At 45.3% G+C, this 19,821-nt stretch overlaps 3 protein-coding genes across 5 annotated transcripts; 1 reads left to right on the top strand and 2 right to left on the bottom strand.

Moving 5' to 3' along the window:
• Nucleotides 1–175: 175 nt before the first annotated feature.
• LOC112271778 (nascent polypeptide-associated complex subunit alpha, muscle-specific form-like) lies at nucleotides 176–7,262 on the bottom strand. 3 transcript variants are annotated; one of them, XR_002965181.1, is made up of 3 exons: nucleotides 5,381–7,064; nucleotides 494–896; nucleotides 176–405 (listed from the first exon to the last, which is right to left on the bottom strand). XR_002965181.1 is itself a non-coding variant. In XM_024461851.1 (3 exons), exons 1-3 carry the CDS (start codon nucleotides 5,830–5,832, stop codon nucleotides 351–353), a joined length of 855 nt encoding a protein of 284 aa, XP_024317619.1. In that variant the 5' UTR covers nucleotides 5,833–7,249; the 3' UTR covers nucleotides 176–350. The 3 variants fall into 3 exon arrangements, 1 of the variants encoding a protein (XP_024317619.1); XM_024461851.1 differs by having other exon boundaries at nucleotides 549–896; nucleotides 5,381–7,249; XR_002965182.1 differs by lacking the exons at nucleotides 176–405; nucleotides 494–896 and adding an exon at nucleotides 4,464–5,204 and having other exon boundaries at nucleotides 5,381–7,262.
• Nucleotides 7,263–9,090: 1,828 nt separating this feature from the next.
• Nucleotides 9,091–12,922, top strand: LOC100843784. The gene is made up of 5 exons (XM_010237200.2): nucleotides 9,091–10,445; nucleotides 10,522–12,066; nucleotides 12,145–12,252; nucleotides 12,340–12,408; nucleotides 12,492–12,922. The coding sequence occupies exons 2-5, from the start codon at nucleotides 12,053–12,055 to the stop codon at nucleotides 12,766–12,768; spliced, it is 468 nt and encodes a 155-aa protein (XP_010235502.2). The 5' UTR covers nucleotides 9,091–10,445; nucleotides 10,522–12,052; the 3' UTR covers nucleotides 12,769–12,922.
• Nucleotides 12,923–14,168: 1,246 nt separating this feature from the next.
• LOC100822977 (pectinesterase inhibitor 8) lies at nucleotides 14,169–15,014 on the bottom strand. Its single transcript, XM_003575034.4, has one exon. The coding sequence runs from the start codon at nucleotides 14,923–14,925 to the stop codon at nucleotides 14,389–14,391; it is 537 nt and encodes a 178-aa protein (XP_003575082.3). The 5' UTR covers nucleotides 14,926–15,014; the 3' UTR covers nucleotides 14,169–14,388.
• Nucleotides 15,015–19,821: the final 4,807 nt, after the last annotated feature.

Genomic DNA, 19,821 nt, shown 5'->3' with positions numbered 1-19,821 from the left:
TGGCAATCCCTAATTCTTAAAAAGCATATCTTATATTTTCATGTTGTATAACTTGTGGAAGGTAACTTTTATATGAATTAGTACAAATGTGTCTTATGAAAAATAATCATACATTCTTTAAAGGAGGGCAAATCCTGACCTCTGCATGGATGATGCAACAACCATCATATTATTAAGCAACATTCAAAATACAAGTCTCAAACAATCAAGGTACAAGTTTCAAGGCATAACCAAGATGAATCAAAAAACACCTTCAAGCCTAAGAGTGACGCGTCACACAAACCGGCTGAACAACCCCCTAATCACCGTCTCAAGTCTGTTGCACCTAAAGTCAGTAGACTCCCACCCCTTCATCCGAAACAATAGGGATCAGGTACGGAGCTAGTGAGACGCGTATAGCATGACCTGCAAAAATATGGGTTGTGAAAAAACAAATCATTCTTTGCAAAAGAAAAAAGAAAAACCAACTCATTCGTGCAATCTTTACTACTACTTAATTTGTAGTTTGGTTGGTCGTCGGTCCGTCCTCCCAAATTCACAGAAATTACATCCATATGCCACCGCCCGAACTCCCGATTCGTTTTTCTCTTTCCTTTTCTCGCATCTCGCCCAGCCCGCATGCCACCGCTGCTCCCTGCCACGCGAGCCGCCGCCACCGCCCACCAGCCTCTCCTCTCCCGAAATCTCTCCTCTCCACCGGAACCCACTCGATCCCTTCCTCTCCCTCACCATCCCTCCCGCGCCCATCCCTCCATGTACCGGTCCACGCCGCCGCCGCCGCCATGGGGTGCGGCACTGCCGGTCCCCGCCGCCGCCGCCATGGGACGCAGTCCCGCCGCCGCCGCCGTGGGGTGCCGCACTGCCGGTCCCCGTGGACGTCGCCATGGGACGCAGTCCTGCCGCAGGGTAAGTTCCACAAATTAATTACATATCAGGGTAAGTTTCACAAATTAAGCCCATAGCAAGGTAAGTTCCACAAATTAAGGAAACCATGCGTAATCTATATTTGAGAAAATTAAGCCCATGTGGAAGGTAAGTTCCACAAATTAAGGTAAGTTCTGTGTTTGTCAATTACGTTTTGGAAAGAAAAAAATTCGATCGGTCGATGGACATGCGTAATCTATATTTGAAACATAAATCATTGAAATATTTGTCTCTCCGTTGCAACGCACGGGTACTTAGCTAGTTTCATATAGACCAACAAACCGCACAAGCCTCAACATAGTGACAACACAATATGAAGGTGATAAAATAAATGTCACAAATACGGTTCTCCATACCAAACTCGTCATTGGACTTTGAAAATTGGAGTTACGAACAAATAATAATAAAATGTTCAAATGCAAAAAAAATAAGAATATTGTAGAATCAAACGACTTGATCATCCAAAACACGTGTGAAGTAATAGGAGCAATTTTGACGTACATGAACATTAAATATTTTGGAGAAATAAAAAAAAGAAGCTAATATTTGTAATCCTTAGAAAGATGGTACATAACAAAGAAAATATGGGTCATGTTACCAAATTAAATTGCTCGTGGGTTGCATGATGTGGATGATGAAGTGAACACTTTGCAGGTGCAGATTGCAAACATTAACACCCTGCTGCTCTATCGCCTACTTTTTTGACCAGACTACCATTTTACAGAGGCGGGATGACCAGAGTAAAAACTTCAATGTTCTTCCTACGGGTTAAACCAACGTGGAGTAGTACCATGAACAGCGGAAGGAAGCAGAGGAACTCGTCGGCCGCGCATGTGGAGCGAGTCAGACGCGGCCATGGTTGCTCGCCGCACGCATGCCGTGTCGTGCGAGAACCCCACGGCTCAGTGACTAGCACGCCAGGACGGCATGAGCAGTACGCCATCCAAGCTCTGTTAAGCTCTGTTCGGAGGAGACAGACGCGGGCACGCTGTTGTTAACTCGCCGCGTGATCATCGTAATGACGCGGCAAGTCGGACTCATGAGGTTTTATTTTTGCAGGGAAAGTAAATCTATTCATCAAACTTTTGTTTACAATCATTACATACGTTGTTCCGTACGACCTTCATTTGTCAGGATGGACTCATGAGGTTCATCGATCTCGCCCGGCATTGGCAGCGGAGTAGGAATCAAAAACACAAGTGTACGCTCTCAACCCAATATAATGATATTCCATCTCGCGTGAACGTTCTTGTACGTCAAGTTGATCTTCGCCAATGTGCGACTGCCATCGCGATGGTAAATTCTACTCCCTCCGTTTCATAAGTTTTGTCTCAAAATTTTGTCCAAATATTACATGTAATATTTCGACAAAAATCATGAATGGAGGGAGTACTAAGGAGGATCGGTCACCTCTTACGTTCTTAGTGCATGAGATAAAGCGGTGTTCAAGTTTGTCAAGATTTATAGATCCCAAAATATTGCTAGTCATACTCCTGCCAATGTTGCTAGGAGTGATGCGAGGACAGACATGTGGCTGAGCTCAGGTCCTGTCGTGTTGTTGGCCGTGTTAAACACGAAATGAAACCAAACTATTATGTGATTTAGTAGAACGCCCTTTTTCTCCGCAAAAAAAAGTTGATCTTCGCGACTACAGAATTCAAGAGTCCTTACGGCTGTGAAGCATGAATAGTTTTTTCGTCATGGCGTCATCAGTTGGCGAAGACCGTTTAAGGCCCTATTTGTTTGGGCTTCAGTTTCAGCTTTTGGTACTTCTAACCTTCTAAAAAACACTTCTCTCGTTTACACGTGAATCTGAGAAGCTTCCCGACTTCATGTGTAAACAAGAGAAGTGTTTTTTAGAGGGTTAGAAGCATCAAAAGCTGAAGCAGAAACCCAAACAAATAGGGCCTAAGCCTTTACAGTTTACGGTATCCGAGTGGATCTACCTGATGGCTTACTCCCTCCGTCCAACAATAATGAACATATTATGTTTCGGTTAACTAAAATTTTGACTATAAATTACTTTATTAATATGTGACTAATGTAATCAGAATCATAACCATAAACAAATATTCTTGAAAAGAAATATAATGGATATCAATTTTATTTCATGTAATTATATATTACTAATATAGTAATTTGTGGTATTGGTAAAAGAAAAACTAATGCCCTCAACTATTGTTGGACGGAACTAGTACTAGCTATGGTGACGAAACACGTACTACATGTCCATCTGGCCGTCATCGAGTACGTAAGCAGATCAGACTCACCAAACTAAAACAAGCTAGGTTCAAATCCGGATGTATTTCACGTTTGGCCTGGGAACAAGGCCCAGGAACAAGCTAGGTTCCGATCCGGATGTATATTACGTTTGCACTAGGAACAAGGCTCGTTAACACGGATTTCTCTGATCTTACCTGAAGGTCGAGGTGATGTCTCTTTTCAGTTTCAGACATTGTTTTCTTTTCTAGAATACACCTGTATAGGTGTATCATATATATTGAAGAAAAAAAATCCGCGATGCGATTACGAGGTCTTAGGCGATACAAACGCAATACTCTCTTAAAACCCACACATGATCCCCACCTTGAGAAGCTATTGAAAACATTCCCCTTGAACAAGCCTGCACTATGCCAGGCGTCGTCTCCCACGCTCGCAATGCACTGAAGAATAGTGGCAACTCTAGGCGAAGCACCATCAAAGACCAGTAGACCACTGCGCACCAGCAAACGAGGGTCCACCAAAAATTCATTCCTGTTCGGGCACCCATGCCTCTCGATGTCAATGACGCAAAATGCAGCCCTAGACCTGCTTCGCAACAACACACCAACCATCCAATTTGGTTCTAGGCGTTGCCGTCACCCTCCCAACACCATGGTTGGCTCTACAGGAAGCTAGAAGCCTCTTAGAGCATTTATAGCAGATACCGAAAACAGGCCGCCCGAACAGGGTTATTGGTTTTGGGCAAAAAAAATGAACCGATCAGACAACGAATTGCGGCTCGAAACTGAAAAATGAGTTCGGATTACCGAAACGGCCCCTCCGAGGGCCGTTTCCGTAGCAAATCAGAAACGCGCCACCGTCGGAAGCTACTGCAATGAGTCCGCAGTCCTCGTCCACCACTCGTCGCGGCTTCCGGACCGCTTCCCCACCGTGGTTGGGAAACAGGACCACCGCCACCGACACCGACACCGCCCTCACCCCCGACGAGCAGCGCCGCCTAGGTGCCCGCCGGCAGGGCATGCTGAGGTGGTACCACCGCCGCCACCTCAGCAACGAAGCCCGTTGCCAGTAGGATGCATACCCGGTGGAGGAGGCAGAGAGGGCGCAGCGCCGGTTCCCGCGCCGTCAACGCCTCGGGAGGAGGCCGAGTCCTCCCGCACTGCGGCCTGCCGCGGCAGTGGCCCTTCCGTCGCTAGCTCCGGCGAGGAGGAGGAGGATTCCGACGGCTTCTACTAGGACAGCTCCAACGACTCCATCATGTGTGAAGTGAAGGAGCAGTCGAGGGTAAGCCTTGCCGAGGACAAAGCGCGCCGAAATGCAAAGGAGCAGGCCGACCTCGAGTTGGCCATCAAGCTCTCCAAGACTCCAGTGGTCGTAATCTTCGACGACGACGAGTAGGCGGAGATGGCGGAGGTAGATTCCGGCGCGGCATGAAGATGGTGCCGACGTGTTTTGTTGTTTACTCCTGATCTTTTGTTTAGGATTTTGTATTTTCGTATGGAAAACATGATGTCGTATGAAATGTGATGTGTTCGTCCAAGTTATGTTGTTTAAATAATTCGCACCATGTTTGAATTCGAAAGTTCGGGTTGCATTTTCGATATTCTGTTCTGCGGCGAGCTGGACGAAACTGAATTTCCGTGATTCGGTAAACTGAATCACGGAAGTTCAGATTGGAAAAGATCGGTATATGTCGAGCATCTCTAGCAAGTTCCCTAAAATAACTATCAGACTACCACCGTTACCTAGAAGTTGCACAAAAAAACCCCAGCTCCACCAGGTTCCTTGTGCCAAACATGCTGCCCACTTTTGGCAATCCGCTTGTATAGTTTGCCATCTATGTGAGAGTGATACTCGTGATCGGTACAAGCCCTCCTTGTTGTTGTCCTTGTAGTGATCATGGATACGTTCCCAATAGGTGTTGCTTTGTTGCTCAACACCGGTGATTGCATCTAGAGTGATGGTTTGCCATGCTCTACACAACAACTCCCCCTCCCTGCCTCCTCATCCTAATGGTTTAGGGTGGCTCTCACAAGGCACACACTTCAGTTCATTTTCTAAAGAATAGAGAAACAAATATCACTCTCGTGTCGAAACTAATGGACTGGGACCATTAGTCACAAAAGAACTCCCAAATGCAAAAGGATCCATTATTTAGAAGTATCTTTAGAGCTAGAAAGATTCAGTTTTAAACATTTCATCTCAAATCCATTAAATTGCTCAAATTTCATACCTTTCAGGCATTCCATCGAACACCTCGGTCACGGCAGGTGCAGGTGCCACCGGAGGGAGAGGAGGAGCGGGTGCAGCGGGGCCAGAGGCTGCAGGAGGAGGAGGAGGAGGAGGCAGGGAGGCCGTAGGAGGGGCTGGCGGTGCCTTCTTCGCCGGCCGCTTGGACGCCGGCGCGGACGGGTCACAGGGAACCCGCTTCCTCGATGTTGTGGTCGCAGCCGGCAGGGGAGGGGCGGCGGAGCCATGCCCGACCATCGTCGGAGTGGCGGAGGGGGGCCACGGAACGCCGGCCAGCGGCAGCGCCAGCCCTAGCCGCCGATGGGCCTTTGGCTTGGGGGCGGCGCCTGTTGCGGGCTCGGCTGGGGGCAGGGGGGTGACGGGCACGCCGGCAGGGGCACCAATGAGGACGGAGGAGCTGTCGGGCGGCGCGAGGAGGTCGCCGGTCTGCTCCATCTTGCCGGCGGCGGCTCGATTTCGCGGGCGGCGGGGGAGGCAGGACGCGCGGAAAGTTCCCGCTCGTGGCAGTTGGGTGCGCGCGCTTCGTTTTGGGTCGTTTGGGTAGTCTAGCTGGGAATACCCAAATTTGGGTATCGAGGGATAGAATATGTGTAGCTATCAAAAAAAAATGAGTATCCAATTTTGTTTGATATGCTGCTGGAGCTAGATTTTTGGACAAAATATCCATATTGACAGTTTTTGGATATTCTCCTTAAATATGGGTACGTAGTTGGAAATGTGATTCACAATATCTAAATTTTTAGTGAACTTTCCTAAATTCTCTGGCCTCTTCCACGAGACTCCTCATTTCATAAAACGTGAAAAGCTCCGGCGGCAAAATAACTGCCGGTTTCATCTCTGTTACGTTTGGCCAGAACACGCTCCCACCCCATCGTCGCCGATGCCGGCCATCTCCGGCCAACTGCGGCTCGCCCAGGACCACACCGCCCTTCCGCAATTTGCCCCGACCCATGCCCAGCTAGAATTGGGGCAGGAGATGCCGAAATTGGCCCGCGCTGCCGTCCCCCACGCCGCCGGTCGACGCTCCAAAATTGGCCCACGCTGCCGTCTGATTTGCGCCGCCCCCGCGTCGAGGAGCTCAGCCACAGGCTCCTACGCCTCCCGGAGCCCTCTGAAGGAATCCCGCACCTCCCGTGGAGCTCCTCGAGCGATTTCCCGGTCCAAATCGTGGGTAGCGGCAGGTGGCGCATGTGGAGCGGCGGCGCGGGCGAAGCAACGGCGGCCCAAGCCTGCAGAGCAGCGACGATGGCGAGCGAGCGGCGGGCAACGGCGGAGCGATGGCGGCGCGTGCGGCCGTGCAGAGAGGCGGCGGCGGCGGTTCGGTGCCCCGGCGTGTGCGGGCCGTCGAGAGGCGGCGCGGTCGGCGGCGCAGAGATCGGCAGGGCCTGGCCGTAGCGGCGGCGTGCTTGCGGGCGGCGAGTCGGTGGAGCGCGGCTGGAGCTCTGGCAAAGGATGGGAGTTGGGGGAAGAAGGAGACACAGGAAGAAGAAGAGACCGGTTATGTCACTGACGGATGGACCCCACATGCCATTGTGATGCAAAAAAATAAATAGGGAATGGGTTTAGGGAACCTGTGGAGGAGTGGCAAATTTTCAGCAATTCTTTCTCTCTTACGTCTAAGACTGGTTTTAGGGAACCAGTTTTAGCGAACCTGCTGGAGGTGCAATGAATGTTTATATTTGGTTCATCTTCCTTGAGTGTAGCATGCATGCACCACCAGTCATGTTTTAATTGGTTTTCTTTATAAAGAAACACAATACCTATGCAAAACAAATACGCAGGTAAGCTCGCACTGTGGATGATAATGTTCGAAAAATTGAGGCGGCAGATGATCGTATAACAAATCACAGCACATTAAACTAAGCGTCCGTTTGGTTTCGCTTTTGACAAAAAGAAAAGCTTTAAAAAACAAGTAGCATTATTGGCAAATCGTGTGGCAAACAGGGGACTGCCGCACACTCCTCTCTGCACTTGGGCCAACAAAGTTGTCCGCAGTGGGTTTTCTTTTCTTTTTTCAATTACTTGTTGCCTACCATGGACAGTGATTGTACGTTGGGGCGGCCCAAGTTTTCCGCAGTGTTACATTTTCTCAAGCCATTTGCTCCCTGCCTCCCTCGCCACAAGTTATGTTTGGTTGAGAAGATGAAGTGAAATGTAATGGAATGGTTCCAAAAGTAAGATGGTTCTTGTGTTTGGTTCATAAAATAGATAAAAGTGAAATGGAGCCATTTGTTTCCTCAAAAAGGAATATTACTCTAATATGTCTAACCATCCAATTTCTCAAAAAGATAAATAGAAATCATATGGTTCCAAGTGGAATCAGTATTTCTAGGTGTTTGGTTAGTAGAATATAGAGAAGTAGAACCGTTCTATTCCATACTATTTCTATAGGAACGGAACCGTTCCATTCCATTACACCCCGCTCTACAACCAAACACTTAGTCGCTCGGTGCGGGACGTGTGCGGCTGGGTTTAGGGCAAAAAGGTGCGGTATGACAAAGGAGAAAAAAACTCGATTTTAAGCGGAAAAACGTCAGACAAAATCTGTTGGCTGTGTGGAGTGCCGGGTGGCCTAGTTCATTTGCTTCTAGATTTATTTATTTTTCGTGAAAAACAAAATCACGACCTCTGTTAACCTTGATGTTTTCTCTTGACTTTAAACTTAGTACTACTTCTTCCAATCCAAAATAAGGGTCTACGTTTTGAACTAAGCCTAGTTCAAGCCTACTTCAAAACCATGACACTTATTTTGGATCGGAATAGATTGTTTAAAATCACTTTTCATTGTTTTCATCCTTCATTATTCTTTCGAAATCTTTACTACTATAAAATAGTCAATTGGTGGCAGCGGTCCGTCACCCTCTTCTATTATTAAAATACTCGTCAACTTTATTTAATGTAAAAAATAAATCTATTGCAATAGGCTGAGGTGATAATTATGTTTGTCACCAAGAATAAAACTATCAACAAATGCCATTAATATATATAATGAATTTTGGTCTAATTTAGACATAATGATTAATTATTTTATCCGTAGCAACGCATGGGTAAGTCGCTAGTATTTACATACCTTGCTACAGAAAGTTGGTGGCGCGTCTCTCATATGACGCACGGTGATGTCCCATCACATGAGTCAAAGCGGCTTTGTAACGGTCAAAACAACTCCAAAAGATCAAAAGATAACACTATTGAGAGTTGAAAGTACCCCGTTTAAAATTTAGTGGCTAAATCTAATGTTGATTGGTGATGCGCTAGTTCAGGGACCAATAACGTCCGACCAATTCAGGCCGGGGGATCGGGGGAAACATGGAGGTGCTGAGTTTTACTGATCTGAATTTTATCTCAAAAGATCCTGGTGTGAATGCCACGCCCCTACCAAGAATATTGTGGGCAGCTTTTGGACGAGGAAGAAAAATACTACTCTCTCTATCCATCCAACAAAGGAGAGAAAATTCCATATTTGTCACTAAGAATTTGTCCGTATGCCCAAATGCCACTGAGAATTTGCCTGTTCTAAATATGCCACTCAAATTTTGCATCTGGTACAAATATGTCATCGCCGTTAGTCGACCGTTATGTAAGTTGTCGGTTATTTCATATTGACCGAAATACCCCTGGGTCCACATGTCAGAAAAAAAAAACAAAAAAAGGAAAACTAAAATACCCTGACCTTTTTGCCTCTTTCTCCCCAAATCCCGACCTGACCCGACGACGCCTCCCCTTTCTCTCGCGAAGGCAGTCGGCGGTGGCGTCGTTCTCCCTCGGCGCGGGCGCGGCGGCGGCCTGCTCGATCCACGGCGCGGGACCGGCAGCGGCAGGATCCACGGCACGGGGGTGGCGGGGGCGGCGGCACGGGACCAGCGGCGTCTGGATCCACGGCGCACCATGGCCCTCGTGTGAGCCTTCTTCCCCGCCCCTTCCAAAACCCTAGTCCCAACCTGGGATTCTAGGGTCCATGGCGGACTCGCAGCAGGGGAGGTGCCCCAGGCATTGACGAATGTTCCTTCGTGGCTTCCATCAGGGCATACTTCTCTCACTTTTTAAACCATAGTTTTCCTTTTCTGAATATTTGTGTTTGTTGTATAGATTTCATAGGTCTAGTCGATTTAGCTTGATTTCTGAATGGTGGAGTTGTGTTCATTCACAGGATGGACCCCTCATCATCATTCTTGTTGAACATTAAAATTGTTGGGTCTCACTTTAGAGAGGGCATCCGCGGCTATAGATTTCCTATGGTCGTGGATTCCGACACAACAAATTACAAAAACTTTGTTTCTAAAATTGGAGAGAAATATCGGTGGCGTATGAATGAAACAATCATGATTAACTATTTTGATGAGTCCAATCGAACAATACCTGAGTTGAGTAGTGACCAAGACATGGTTGCTATGTTTGCTAAATTTGGTACTACCAAAACAATTGCAGTGTTGATTACAGTTCATGATTTCAATGTTACGCCTAATAAGCCAGAATGGCCAATCAAAGAAGGTGTTATTGTAGACATTCCATGCACTCCATCCCTTCCATCTGCTCCTCCAAAACCACCTCAGGAAACTAGCAGTCAGCGCAACAGTGGCACTCATCCTTCCACACTGTCAAATAATTATGTTGGTTGGGACTTAGCAAATACTTTCGAGGAAAATGAACATGTTGGTGTCGATGAGGAAGACATGTACTTAGATGGTAGTGACAGTGAAGATGGTGCTATTGATGTGCCTTCTTGTAAAGAGAAGTGCAGTGTTAAAGATCCTGACTTTGTGCCCGAGGTTGGTGAGGAATATTCTGACGAGGACACGTCGGAGGATGAGGAGGATGGGGATTGGGTGGGCAAAGATAAGGAGCTTGATAGCTTACCAGATTTTTCTTATGATAAGGAAGATCCACCTATGGCGGAGGGTACAATATATAGTAGCATGGATGAGTTTAGATTGGCAATAGCTCAACATGAAATTAAACGTGAATTTGAATATAATATTGAAAAGAGTGATCCAAGGAGATTCAGGGCCTTTTGCTCTGACGTGGAATGCCTCTAAGATGGTAGCATTAAGGTAATCTGTTTTTTAGTTGCAGTTCATCTATTGCAATTAGAGTGAAACATCATTTAATAATCTTGTGAATATGCAGGTGGTGGTAAACAGGGATCCTCATTCATGCTCAAGCACAAGAAGATGTGAAATCATGAAACATGCAACCTTAAATTGGGTGGTTGACAAGGGAAAAATTTGGCTCATTGAAGATTCTAGTTTGGGCCCCATTGCATTGCAAACAAAACTCTTTGAGAAGTATCATATCAAAGTGCCGTACAAGAGGGTATTTAATGGGAAGGAGAGAGCATTTAGGGAGTTATATGGCTGCTGGGAAGAAAGTTTTGAGAAGCTGTACAATTACAAAGCTGAAATTGACAAGTATTGACCTGGTAGCTCTTTTGTCATTGATCATCATGTAGTGCTTGGAGCAATAAGGTTCAGAAGGCTATTCTTTGCATTGAAACCTTGTATAGATGGTTTCCTTGGAGGTTGTAGGCCATATTTGGCCATTGACAACACTTCCTTGACGGGCAAGTTCAAAGGTCAGTTGGCTGCTGCAGTTGCTGTAGATGGTTGCAATTGGTTTTTTCCAGTTGTTTTGGGAGTAATTGATTCTGAAACAAAGGAGAATTGGAACTGGTTCATGCAGAGGCTTAGAGATGCTATTGGCACTCCTGAAGGGCTCGCAATTTGTAATTGATGCAGGAAAAGGTATTGATGCAGCGGTACAAGACGTAGTCCTTATGGCAGAACATAGAGAGTGTATGTGGCACTTGGTGAACAACTTTAAGAAAAAATTTAGAGGCAGGATATATGATGACCACCTTTGGCCAGCAGCATATGCATGGAATTCTTATCATTTTGAGAAACACATTGCAGCTATTCAGCAAGCAAGGCCAACATCAATTTCTTACTTGCAGAAGAACCACATGAGATTATGGACTAGGAGCCAGTTCTCAACACACTCAAAGGTGGATTACGTGACCAATAATCTTGTTGAGTGCTTTAATAATTGGGTCAAAGATTACAAAGGAATGCATCTTGTGGAATTTATTGACAAAGTCAGGCATGAGTTAATGGTCAGGTGGAGGAAAAGAAGGAAGATTTCTATGAAATGGACAGGCTGAATTTTACCACACATTGTGAAAGAATTGCATGAGAAAAGCAGGGGTTTGACATTGGATGTAACAAGAACTAGCGACATTGAAGCTGAAGTGCAATGCAAGGGTGGGAGTGGTTATAGGCAGGTTGTGAATCTCAGAGAGAGGACTTGTACTTGTAGAGAGTGGCAGGTTTGTGGCAAGCCATGTTTGCATGCTATTGCCTTCATTGGGCATATTCGAGGGTCTATTGAGGCTTATGTTCATGATTGTTACAGTGTGCAAAAGTTTAGGGCTGCGTATCAACATATCATTCCTGCATTGGTTGACAAGTCTCAGTGCCCAAAATCTGAGCATGGCTTCTTCCTAGAACCACCTATTTTGAAGAATGTAGCAGGGAGGAGAAGAAAAAACAGATACAAAGAATCTAGTCAAAAGTCCAAAGGTGCTCACAAACGCCCAATCTGCAAGGGGTATGGGCATCATTGGCACAGCTGTAGACAAGGTGATCCGGAACAAATAACAGCTATGCTTCTTGAAAGGTACAAATTTATTAATTCTGAAATTATTATTTCTCACCTTCTCATCGCTGAATTTATTATTTTATTTGTTGTCCACAGGGGGCCACCAAAGAAAAGGAGCAAGAAGAGTGAAAAAGAGAACACCGAGACAGCCATTGTAGTTGCATGTGCTTCTACATCTGCTCCTACCATGATATATCCATCTAGGTAAGTTTGACTTAAACTCCACCACTAGTATCTTTTAAAATCTGCAGATGAGACAAAATTGAGTAATGTTTGTTATTCTACAAACAGCAATGATGTCTCCAATGATATAGTTGGTCAAATAAATGAGACTGGCCTCATCACAACTAGCTCAGTGAGGTACATCTCTATTCATTTAGCTATTAATGTTCACTATTTTAGACCATGCAATGTGTTCACAAGATAAAGCTTTCAATGTCCAGGTCTATCACCGCTTCCAATGAGCCAAAACATGCATCAGGAGAGCAAAAGGGAAAAGGGAAGGGGAAGAAGAAGGGAAAAGGGAACCCCAAGGCCGCGAAAGGGAAGACCACCTCGCAAGTTGTTGCTGTTGGCGAGCTCACACCAAAGCGCAGAGGAAGAAGCACTCATGATGTGTCACCTGATAGCCCAGCTATGGGTACCAGGAGCAGAACAACCGCTAGTAGCCCAGCTATGGGTACTAGGAGTAAAAAGGCACCTAATAGATTGAACTTGTAATATGTGATGTATGTTGTCTATTTTGGTTGTTGCCAGGATGTTGGTACTAGGAGCAAAAAGACCTCTCTTTTGGACACTGGACTGTTATCTTTTGAACATTACGTTATTGGAATGATTGTGAGCACGCATGCTGAAATTATGTTGAGTTTTAGTACATTAATTTGCTGAATATAGTATGAATTTTGTGATTTTAAGTAAAATCAAGGTTAGTGCTGCCAAAATTTTCCATTTTTTCTTGCAAAAATCATTATTGCGGAAAACTTGCTCCGAAATGGTGTTAATGGCATCTTAAAAATCTTGAAAAGCTAAGTTCTCTAAAATGAATAATTAGTTGTAAAGGGCACACCAACATACTACATAGGGGCATAATTGTCTTTTCAGCTCTTACATAACGGTCAACTAACGGCGGTGGCATATTTGTACCAGATGCAAAATTTGAGTGGCATATTTGGAACAGGCAAATCCTCAGTGGCATTTGGACATACGGGCAAATTCTCAGTGGCAAATATGGAATTTTCTCAACAAAGGATGTCTCAACTTTGACTAAACTTGAATGCATCTGTACACTAAGTCCACTAAGTCACAGCTAGATACATCGAAATTTTGACAAACTTGAGACATCTTTTGTTAGACGGAGAGAATACCTCTGTTTACGTCCTTTTACCATGGAAAACCTTTTTTTTCTAGAATACACCGAAGCAGGTGTATCATCCATTAAAGAAGAAGACTGCGAAGCAGTTTAGTACGGTCCTAAACGGGCGAACAAACAAACAAAAAAGGGTTAGCCCACACCAGTCCACTCAACACCTACACTATCCGGGCCATAAAAGAAACTAAATCTGTCCGTCAATAGCCCCGCATCTTCCAAGCAGCCCCTTCCACTTGAATCGCCCTCAAGATCTTGTCGATGCCCGGAGTCTCACCATCAAACACTATCGCGTTCCGGTGTTTCCAAATCATCCAAAAAACAAGAGTGGCTACAGTGGCAAGATTCTTCCTTGAGCTGCCATGAAGATGAACATTCCCCCACCACTCCGCCAATGAAGATCTCGCGTCCGGCAACCATTGAATCGCTCCCCAAGCACAAATGATCTTCCACCAGATTTGTCTCGTGACGACGCATCTAATGAGCAAATGATCAATCATTTCCGGCTCTTGCTCACATAGAGGACCTTTTGATAAAATGATGAATAATTTTTTTATTAAGTCCTATTAGTACTCATATAACTTTAATACTATTCGCTTGGGCCAGAATTATTTGTCGTTGATTTAGTACAACTTTGTACTCCGTACTAAATTTGCGACAAGTAATTCCCCGGAGGGAGTAATACATTTGGTACCTCAGTTAACAAGTAACGGAAAAACAGTGTATTTGAAAGAAAAGGCATGACCGGCGTGCGTTGAGAAGAACTCCACTTTTTTTTACCAATTGAGAAGAACTCCATTAAGCAAAACTAAACCTGCAATTAAACGAAGCACATTTTATTTCTTCCTAGTAGTAGTAGTTAACTTCCAAAGATACGTTATTTCCAAGTAATGGTTACAATCTTGAAGAGCTCTCAAAGTCAAAACTTGAATACTAGATCGCCACGACTTGGATCGACACGCCGCTTATTCATCTCACTTGATAAGGTTGGTGATGGCCGTGCACACTGTCGCTATCTGCACGGAGTAGGAGCTCCGCTGCGTCAGAGGCGACGGGACCGGGACGGCGGCCTTGGCGAAGGCGTCGTCGCACTGGCGCGCCAGAGAAACGGCCTTGGCCGCCTCCGCCTTGCCCGCGGCGTAGTCGCGGCCGTTGATCTCGTCGTAGGCGCCGGCGAACGCGAACTTCTGGCTCTCGTACAGCTTGTGGCACCGCTCGAGCGCCGCTTTCGTCTTGGCGTCCGCGCCGGGCTTCGCCTGCAGACCCTCGATGTCGCTGACGGCGCCGTAGGCGTTGTTGACGCCCATGTTGGCGGCGATCTTGGCCAGGCCCCACGCGTCCGCGTCGGAGCTCCAGTGGTGCTTCCTCAGCTCGTGCACGCAGAACTCGTAGTTGACATGCTGGTCCTTGTCGGCCGCCGCCCTGCAGGTCGTTTCCACGGTGGCGTCCGCGCCGCACAGCAGCAGCACGGCGGTGGCTACACCTACAAGAAGAGCCGCCAATGGCCTCATGGATTCTGTTGTAGGGTGTAGTATTTGCAATGCAACGGAGAGGGGATGAATTTCCTTGCGGCTGCAATAGTTGTTTCGAGAAGATAGATCGGGAGTGTGACTATTTATAGGGCGATGACGGATTAATACCACTATTTTGGGGTTACTTCTAGATCTAGCATTCATTAATTGGATGCCGTTTATTTGATCAAAAGCTCGTGCTTTTATTGTAATCAGTCACATGGATTTTCTGTAAAATAGTACTCCAAATGAAATCATGAGCTATTTAAAATAGATACTCGCGATTAAAATTGGATTCTGGATACGTATTGGATACTGTGTCAATATCGAAAATGGAGCATTAGAGGAAGCAATTTATTCATGTCCGTTACTTACTTTCCGAAAAGAAACTTCCCATTCCAAGAACACTCTTTTCATGAGCTTTTTTGCAGAGTTGCTAATCACTTGATCAGTTTCTTTTACGTTATCACTTGATCAGTTTCGGGAATACAGAACGGATGGATCATAAATAATCGGGAATCCCAGTGGACAACTCACAACCGGCATTTACCTGTACCTGAATCTGTGAATTGCGGTAGCTGCATAATCCGCCGAGGATGCATCTGTTCGCCCACATCAATTTCGGAGCGGCCTTTGTACTACCTTTCTCCTTTCTCCACCTTCTGTCGCTCATGTTAAAAAATTCAAACCTTCCAACAAAAGAATATTGAGCTTTCGACTAAACCTCCTGAAATTTGGACTAAACTTGAGTGAACTTTCAACTAAAACATATAATTTTGAACAAAGTTAATCTTTTGAACATAGTTGAGAGAGTTTTCAATTATAATTTGAGAAAACTTTCACCCAGATTTAAGAGGAGACTTTCCATTAAATTCACCGAGCTTTACATCAAATTAAGAGGACTTCCAACTAAATTACTCCCACCGAACTAAATGACAACTAATATGGATTAGAGGTAGTACAAAGAGCGTAGAGAGGTCCCAACTAAATTCAGTGAACATGCATCGGACTGAGATTTTATATTCTTTGTACTAGAACACAAGGAGCTTTCCTCAAAGTGATGAGGACATCACAACTAATGATACAACCACAGCCCCAACAACACTTACACCTCAAGTACCGGAGTTACAACGACCAATTACTAGAGCTCGTGCACGACAACTAAATTATCAGGTACTTTCGTTTCTCGATACTTCACTTAATATTAACGAGAATATGCTACTGCCTAAGATGGGTTCTTTTATGTGTTTTAGAAATGAAGGACCTAGTTTGGACCTCAAGGATCAGTGTTGGACATCAAACCATGGAGGTGGAAGCAAGGTGGCAGGAACAAGTTCAGGTGATGATTTCAGAACATTGAAACCGCCATAACGAGAGATGAGAAGAAGGCCGCAACCTCTTCATCAATGAGATTTCGGCCAAGTGGAGGACTCCCCCTCCAATGGGTATCTATGGGCTAAAGATGAGGGTTATAACCTTAATTTATTGGGCTTAAGGCCATGTAATATGGTCCAGCCAATTTCTAGACGTTTTCATTGTGTTTTAGGAGAATTCCTAGGCCGTTTCGGAGTCCCTCAAGGGCCTGCCCGAAACCACCTAGTTCTCCTCCTATTTATACCCCACGTGCCCCCCTATGGAGCCTTGGGTTTTGATTAGATAAAGTTTAGTCTTCGCTACTTTCGTGTAATCGCGTGTGTCGGTTAAACCACCTGTTTTACCGTCATCAAGATTCCAACTTATATTGAGTATTCAGATTCGTAAACCTTCATATCTTCTATTCGCAATTTCAGATTGATTTTCATCTTGTTCTTACTTGTTCTTCGATTGCTTGCAGGAACAAAGACCTTCGTGGTCAGGTTGATAGTGCCCCCGCGGGATCAATAACCTTCTGGAGTTGGTGTATCGATCGCTAAGGCGATGTCTCCTAGGTTGTAGTCGGATCGTCAACGTCACCTCGTACCGAAATCGATAATTAGGTATCTCATCGAAAGATCGAGACACCTTCTAGGCTATCACAAAGGAGACATCTTATAGCAACCAGTGAATCACTCATTTTTTTGGAGCAGTCGTTGGATAGAACACAGTTAGGATAATTACAGTTTGGAACCGTTTCCGAATCCAATATTATTAGATATTGGAAACAAAATTACTATCCGGTCGTATACAGTACCGAATACGAGATAGTTGATTCGGATAGGGTATCCGATACCGAATATGGTATCGATATGGTACATACGTTATCGGATCGATACCATATTATACGGAATTGCATTCGGATTAGGACCCTACTAATATGGAATTATCTGAGACAGTACCCAAACCAAAAAGCCCACATGCCACGGCCCACTTATCCTAACCTAAACACAGAAGGCAACACTCTCCGTCTCCAATCCCCAATTCAGTGTTGTACTGTCATACATGCTACTTCCTTCGTTCCTAATAATTGGCGCCAAAACCCTGTAAATTTCTGAAATAAACCTGTAGTCCACGTTCTATCGGAACTTTTGCGAAATCCCCCCTATTGTTTTTCTGAATCAACGCGCAGTCAATGTTTAATTGAAGATGTGGACTGCAGGTTTATTTAGGAAATTTATAAGGGTTTTTTTGTAAAACAGCCGGTGCCAATTAATAAGGAACGGAGAAAGCACTAGTTAGAATAGAAGAGTCAAGTTGTCTAGGAAAGAAATTGTGCGTGCTAGTCATCCGCCGTGTGCACATTTGTGATCTTGGCCGTATTTTGGTATTTGGTTCCAGCACTCCAACATAAATGACCATGAACTTATTACTACAATGTGTTCTATGTTCTATCATTATGTGTTTCCTATCCGATGTCACTCCTCTGCAGTGCCATATCCGTTTTCGACAAATTCAGATATATATTCCGTATTCGCTTTTGCATCCAAATCCAATCCGTCCCGTTTCCGAATCCTATTAAAAAAATACGGAATTGGATATGGCACGGATACTATCCGATCAATTTTTATTGGTTTTGTCCTAATTAAAAAATTGATCAAATTTATAGAAAAATCTATCGACATCTACAACTCCATGTTAGTTTTGTTAAAATCCACTTATGATGTATATCTTCATAGTACACTTATCCGAAATGGCAAGTATATTACAAGTATTAATATGTTTTTCTATAAATTTTGTAAATCTTTAAGAAGCTTGAGAACATCTTATATTTAGGAATGGATAATAGTTTGTTAGACCAATTGCAATTCGCAAGGCCTGATCGACGGCGGAAGAGTGATTCCAGGTGGGGTCAATTTAAGATACATAGAAGCCAAGCTAAAGTGACTTGCGCTTGCAAATCTAGAACATAAACAAGGAGACAATACACAAGTTTGTGGGTACCGTGATTCCTTTATAAATTATAAGCACTGGAGAAATTGGTCGTGCTTTTTGTCCCTCTTTTGAAACCATGGTCATGCTTTTCCTAAAGTTGGTCAAGCTAGTCCTCGTGGCTAATGATCAAAGTTCCAAGCATTGGTACGCGATCCGAACTTATCGACCATGGGTCCATTGTACGTATGCACCCTTCGCTTCTTTTTTTCGATCGACCAACTGCAAGTGCAACCACATGTGTCAAACGGAGAGTGATCTTACGAAAGTAGTGAGTGAGCAAGCAAGAGCGCATGGCGGCACGGGCGCGATAAGATTCGATCCGGACTCTTCGCATTATCAAGGCTGCTTTTCTTTTTCGAGCAATCAGGGGGGGCGGGTTGCTTTGTTGAGCCGCAAAGTTTGTGTTTGTAATATAGGGCCCGGCCCGGTTATTACAAGGGGGGCAGAAGCTCAATTTGGCTACTTAACTTGTAAAGCTTGCTATGGCTAATACGGTGCCTACCTGCACTATTGATCGGGAAAGCTAAAAATATCGCTGCCGTTTGAATCGGTTTTGCTTCTAGGCACAGCCGGCGGCACCTAAACTAAAGGAACGCGCCTATATTCCATCGAGATTGAAGAGACCGCAGGTGCTTTGACACTTCACAAGCCGCGCTTCGAACATAACATTTTTTTTACCGCACCATGTTGCCAGGTGTTGAAGGGAAATTCATGTGTCCCTCAGAAATCAACCTTTTCCATTTCACTCTATTTTTATATACGGAAAAAACAAACGTGCATGCATGACAATAAACTCTTTAGACTATGACAAGCACTAGTACTGACACATCAGAATCAGTTATACTCCCTCCGTCCCTTCAAACATAGAAGTATCTATTCTTAAAAAGTGTCTAGATATATGTAATAGAAGGTCACTTAATATGGGACGGAGAGAGTAGTATAAAGTACCAATGATTCATGCCACGAATATGATAGTTAGAATCTATTCCTTTTATATCACCACGTCATACCAGAGTTACAGCCATAAGCGTAATTTGAAGGGTTTTTCATTGTTAAACATAGTGCAATGAGCCCAGGTGATTTCTCTCTTTAAAAAAAACTAAATCGTGTCTTTAAATTAAATAAATATCTACCACCGTGCGCAGCCTGAGCGAACAAAGCCTTAAGCTGTAAGTTCCAAACAATACAAAGGCAGAAAAACAACTCGTGCTCAGCCCCTGCGTCGCTCTGCACAGGGTGACTCGGGCGGCGCCCCCTCCCCCCCCCCCCCCCCCCATCGCCGGTGAGCTACTCTCTCCCCACCTCCCTCGCCGCCGCCAGGGGTTGCCGCCGGGCAAAGCCTGCGCGGGATGGTGGCGGTGGGGCCTTCGTTCGTGGCTCACGCTGCTTCTCGCCGGCGGCAGCGACGGCGCACAGCTCGGCTCCTGCGGCTGGAGGCGCGGATCTACAGGCGCGGCGGCGGATCTGGCGAGTTAGGGGTCAGGTCCGGTGCGGGTGGTGCAGGATCCCTGCCCTGTGGCCGTCTTGGATCGGATCCTCGGTGAGGCA

This window comes from Brachypodium distachyon, chromosome 3 (genome assembly GCF_000005505.3).
Source record: "Brachypodium distachyon strain Bd21 chromosome 3, Brachypodium_distachyon_v3.0, whole genome shotgun sequence".
Classification (NCBI taxonomy): Eukaryota; Viridiplantae; Streptophyta; class Magnoliopsida; order Poales; family Poaceae; genus Brachypodium; species Brachypodium distachyon.
The sequence above is the reverse complement of the archived record's forward strand: the minus strand, read 5'-3'. Positions and strand labels throughout refer to the sequence as shown.

What these genes read in the sequence shown, in the direction of transcription:
- LOC100843784 (XM_010237200.2), top strand. An exon ending in ACCATGATATATCCATCTAG is followed by an intron (nt 12,253 to 12,339) that starts GTAAGTTTGACT and finishes TTCTACAAACAG; the next exon opens with CAATGATGTCTCCAATGATA. An exon ending in ATCACAACTAGCTCAGTGAG is followed by an intron (nt 12,409 to 12,491) that starts GTACATCTCTAT and finishes TTCAATGTCCAG; the next exon opens with GTCTATCACCGCTTCCAATG.
- LOC100822977 (XM_003575034.4), bottom strand. Translation starts at nt 14,925, where the DNA reads ATGAGGCCATTGGCGGCTCTTCTTGTAGGTGTAGCCACCGCCGTGCTG.
- LOC112271778 (XM_024461851.1), bottom strand. Translation starts at nt 5,832, where the DNA reads ATGGAGCAGACCGGCGACCTCCTCGCGCCGCCCGACAGCTCCTCCGTC. An exon ending in TTCGATGGAATGCCTGAAAG is followed by an intron (nt 897 to 5,380) that starts GTATGAAATTTG and finishes ACCCTGCGGCAG; the next exon opens with GACTGCGTCCCATGGCGACG. An exon ending in TCGGGCGGTGGCATATGGAT is followed by an intron (nt 406 to 548) that starts GTAATTTCTGTG and finishes ATATTTTTGCAG; the next exon opens with GTCATGCTATACGCGTCTCA.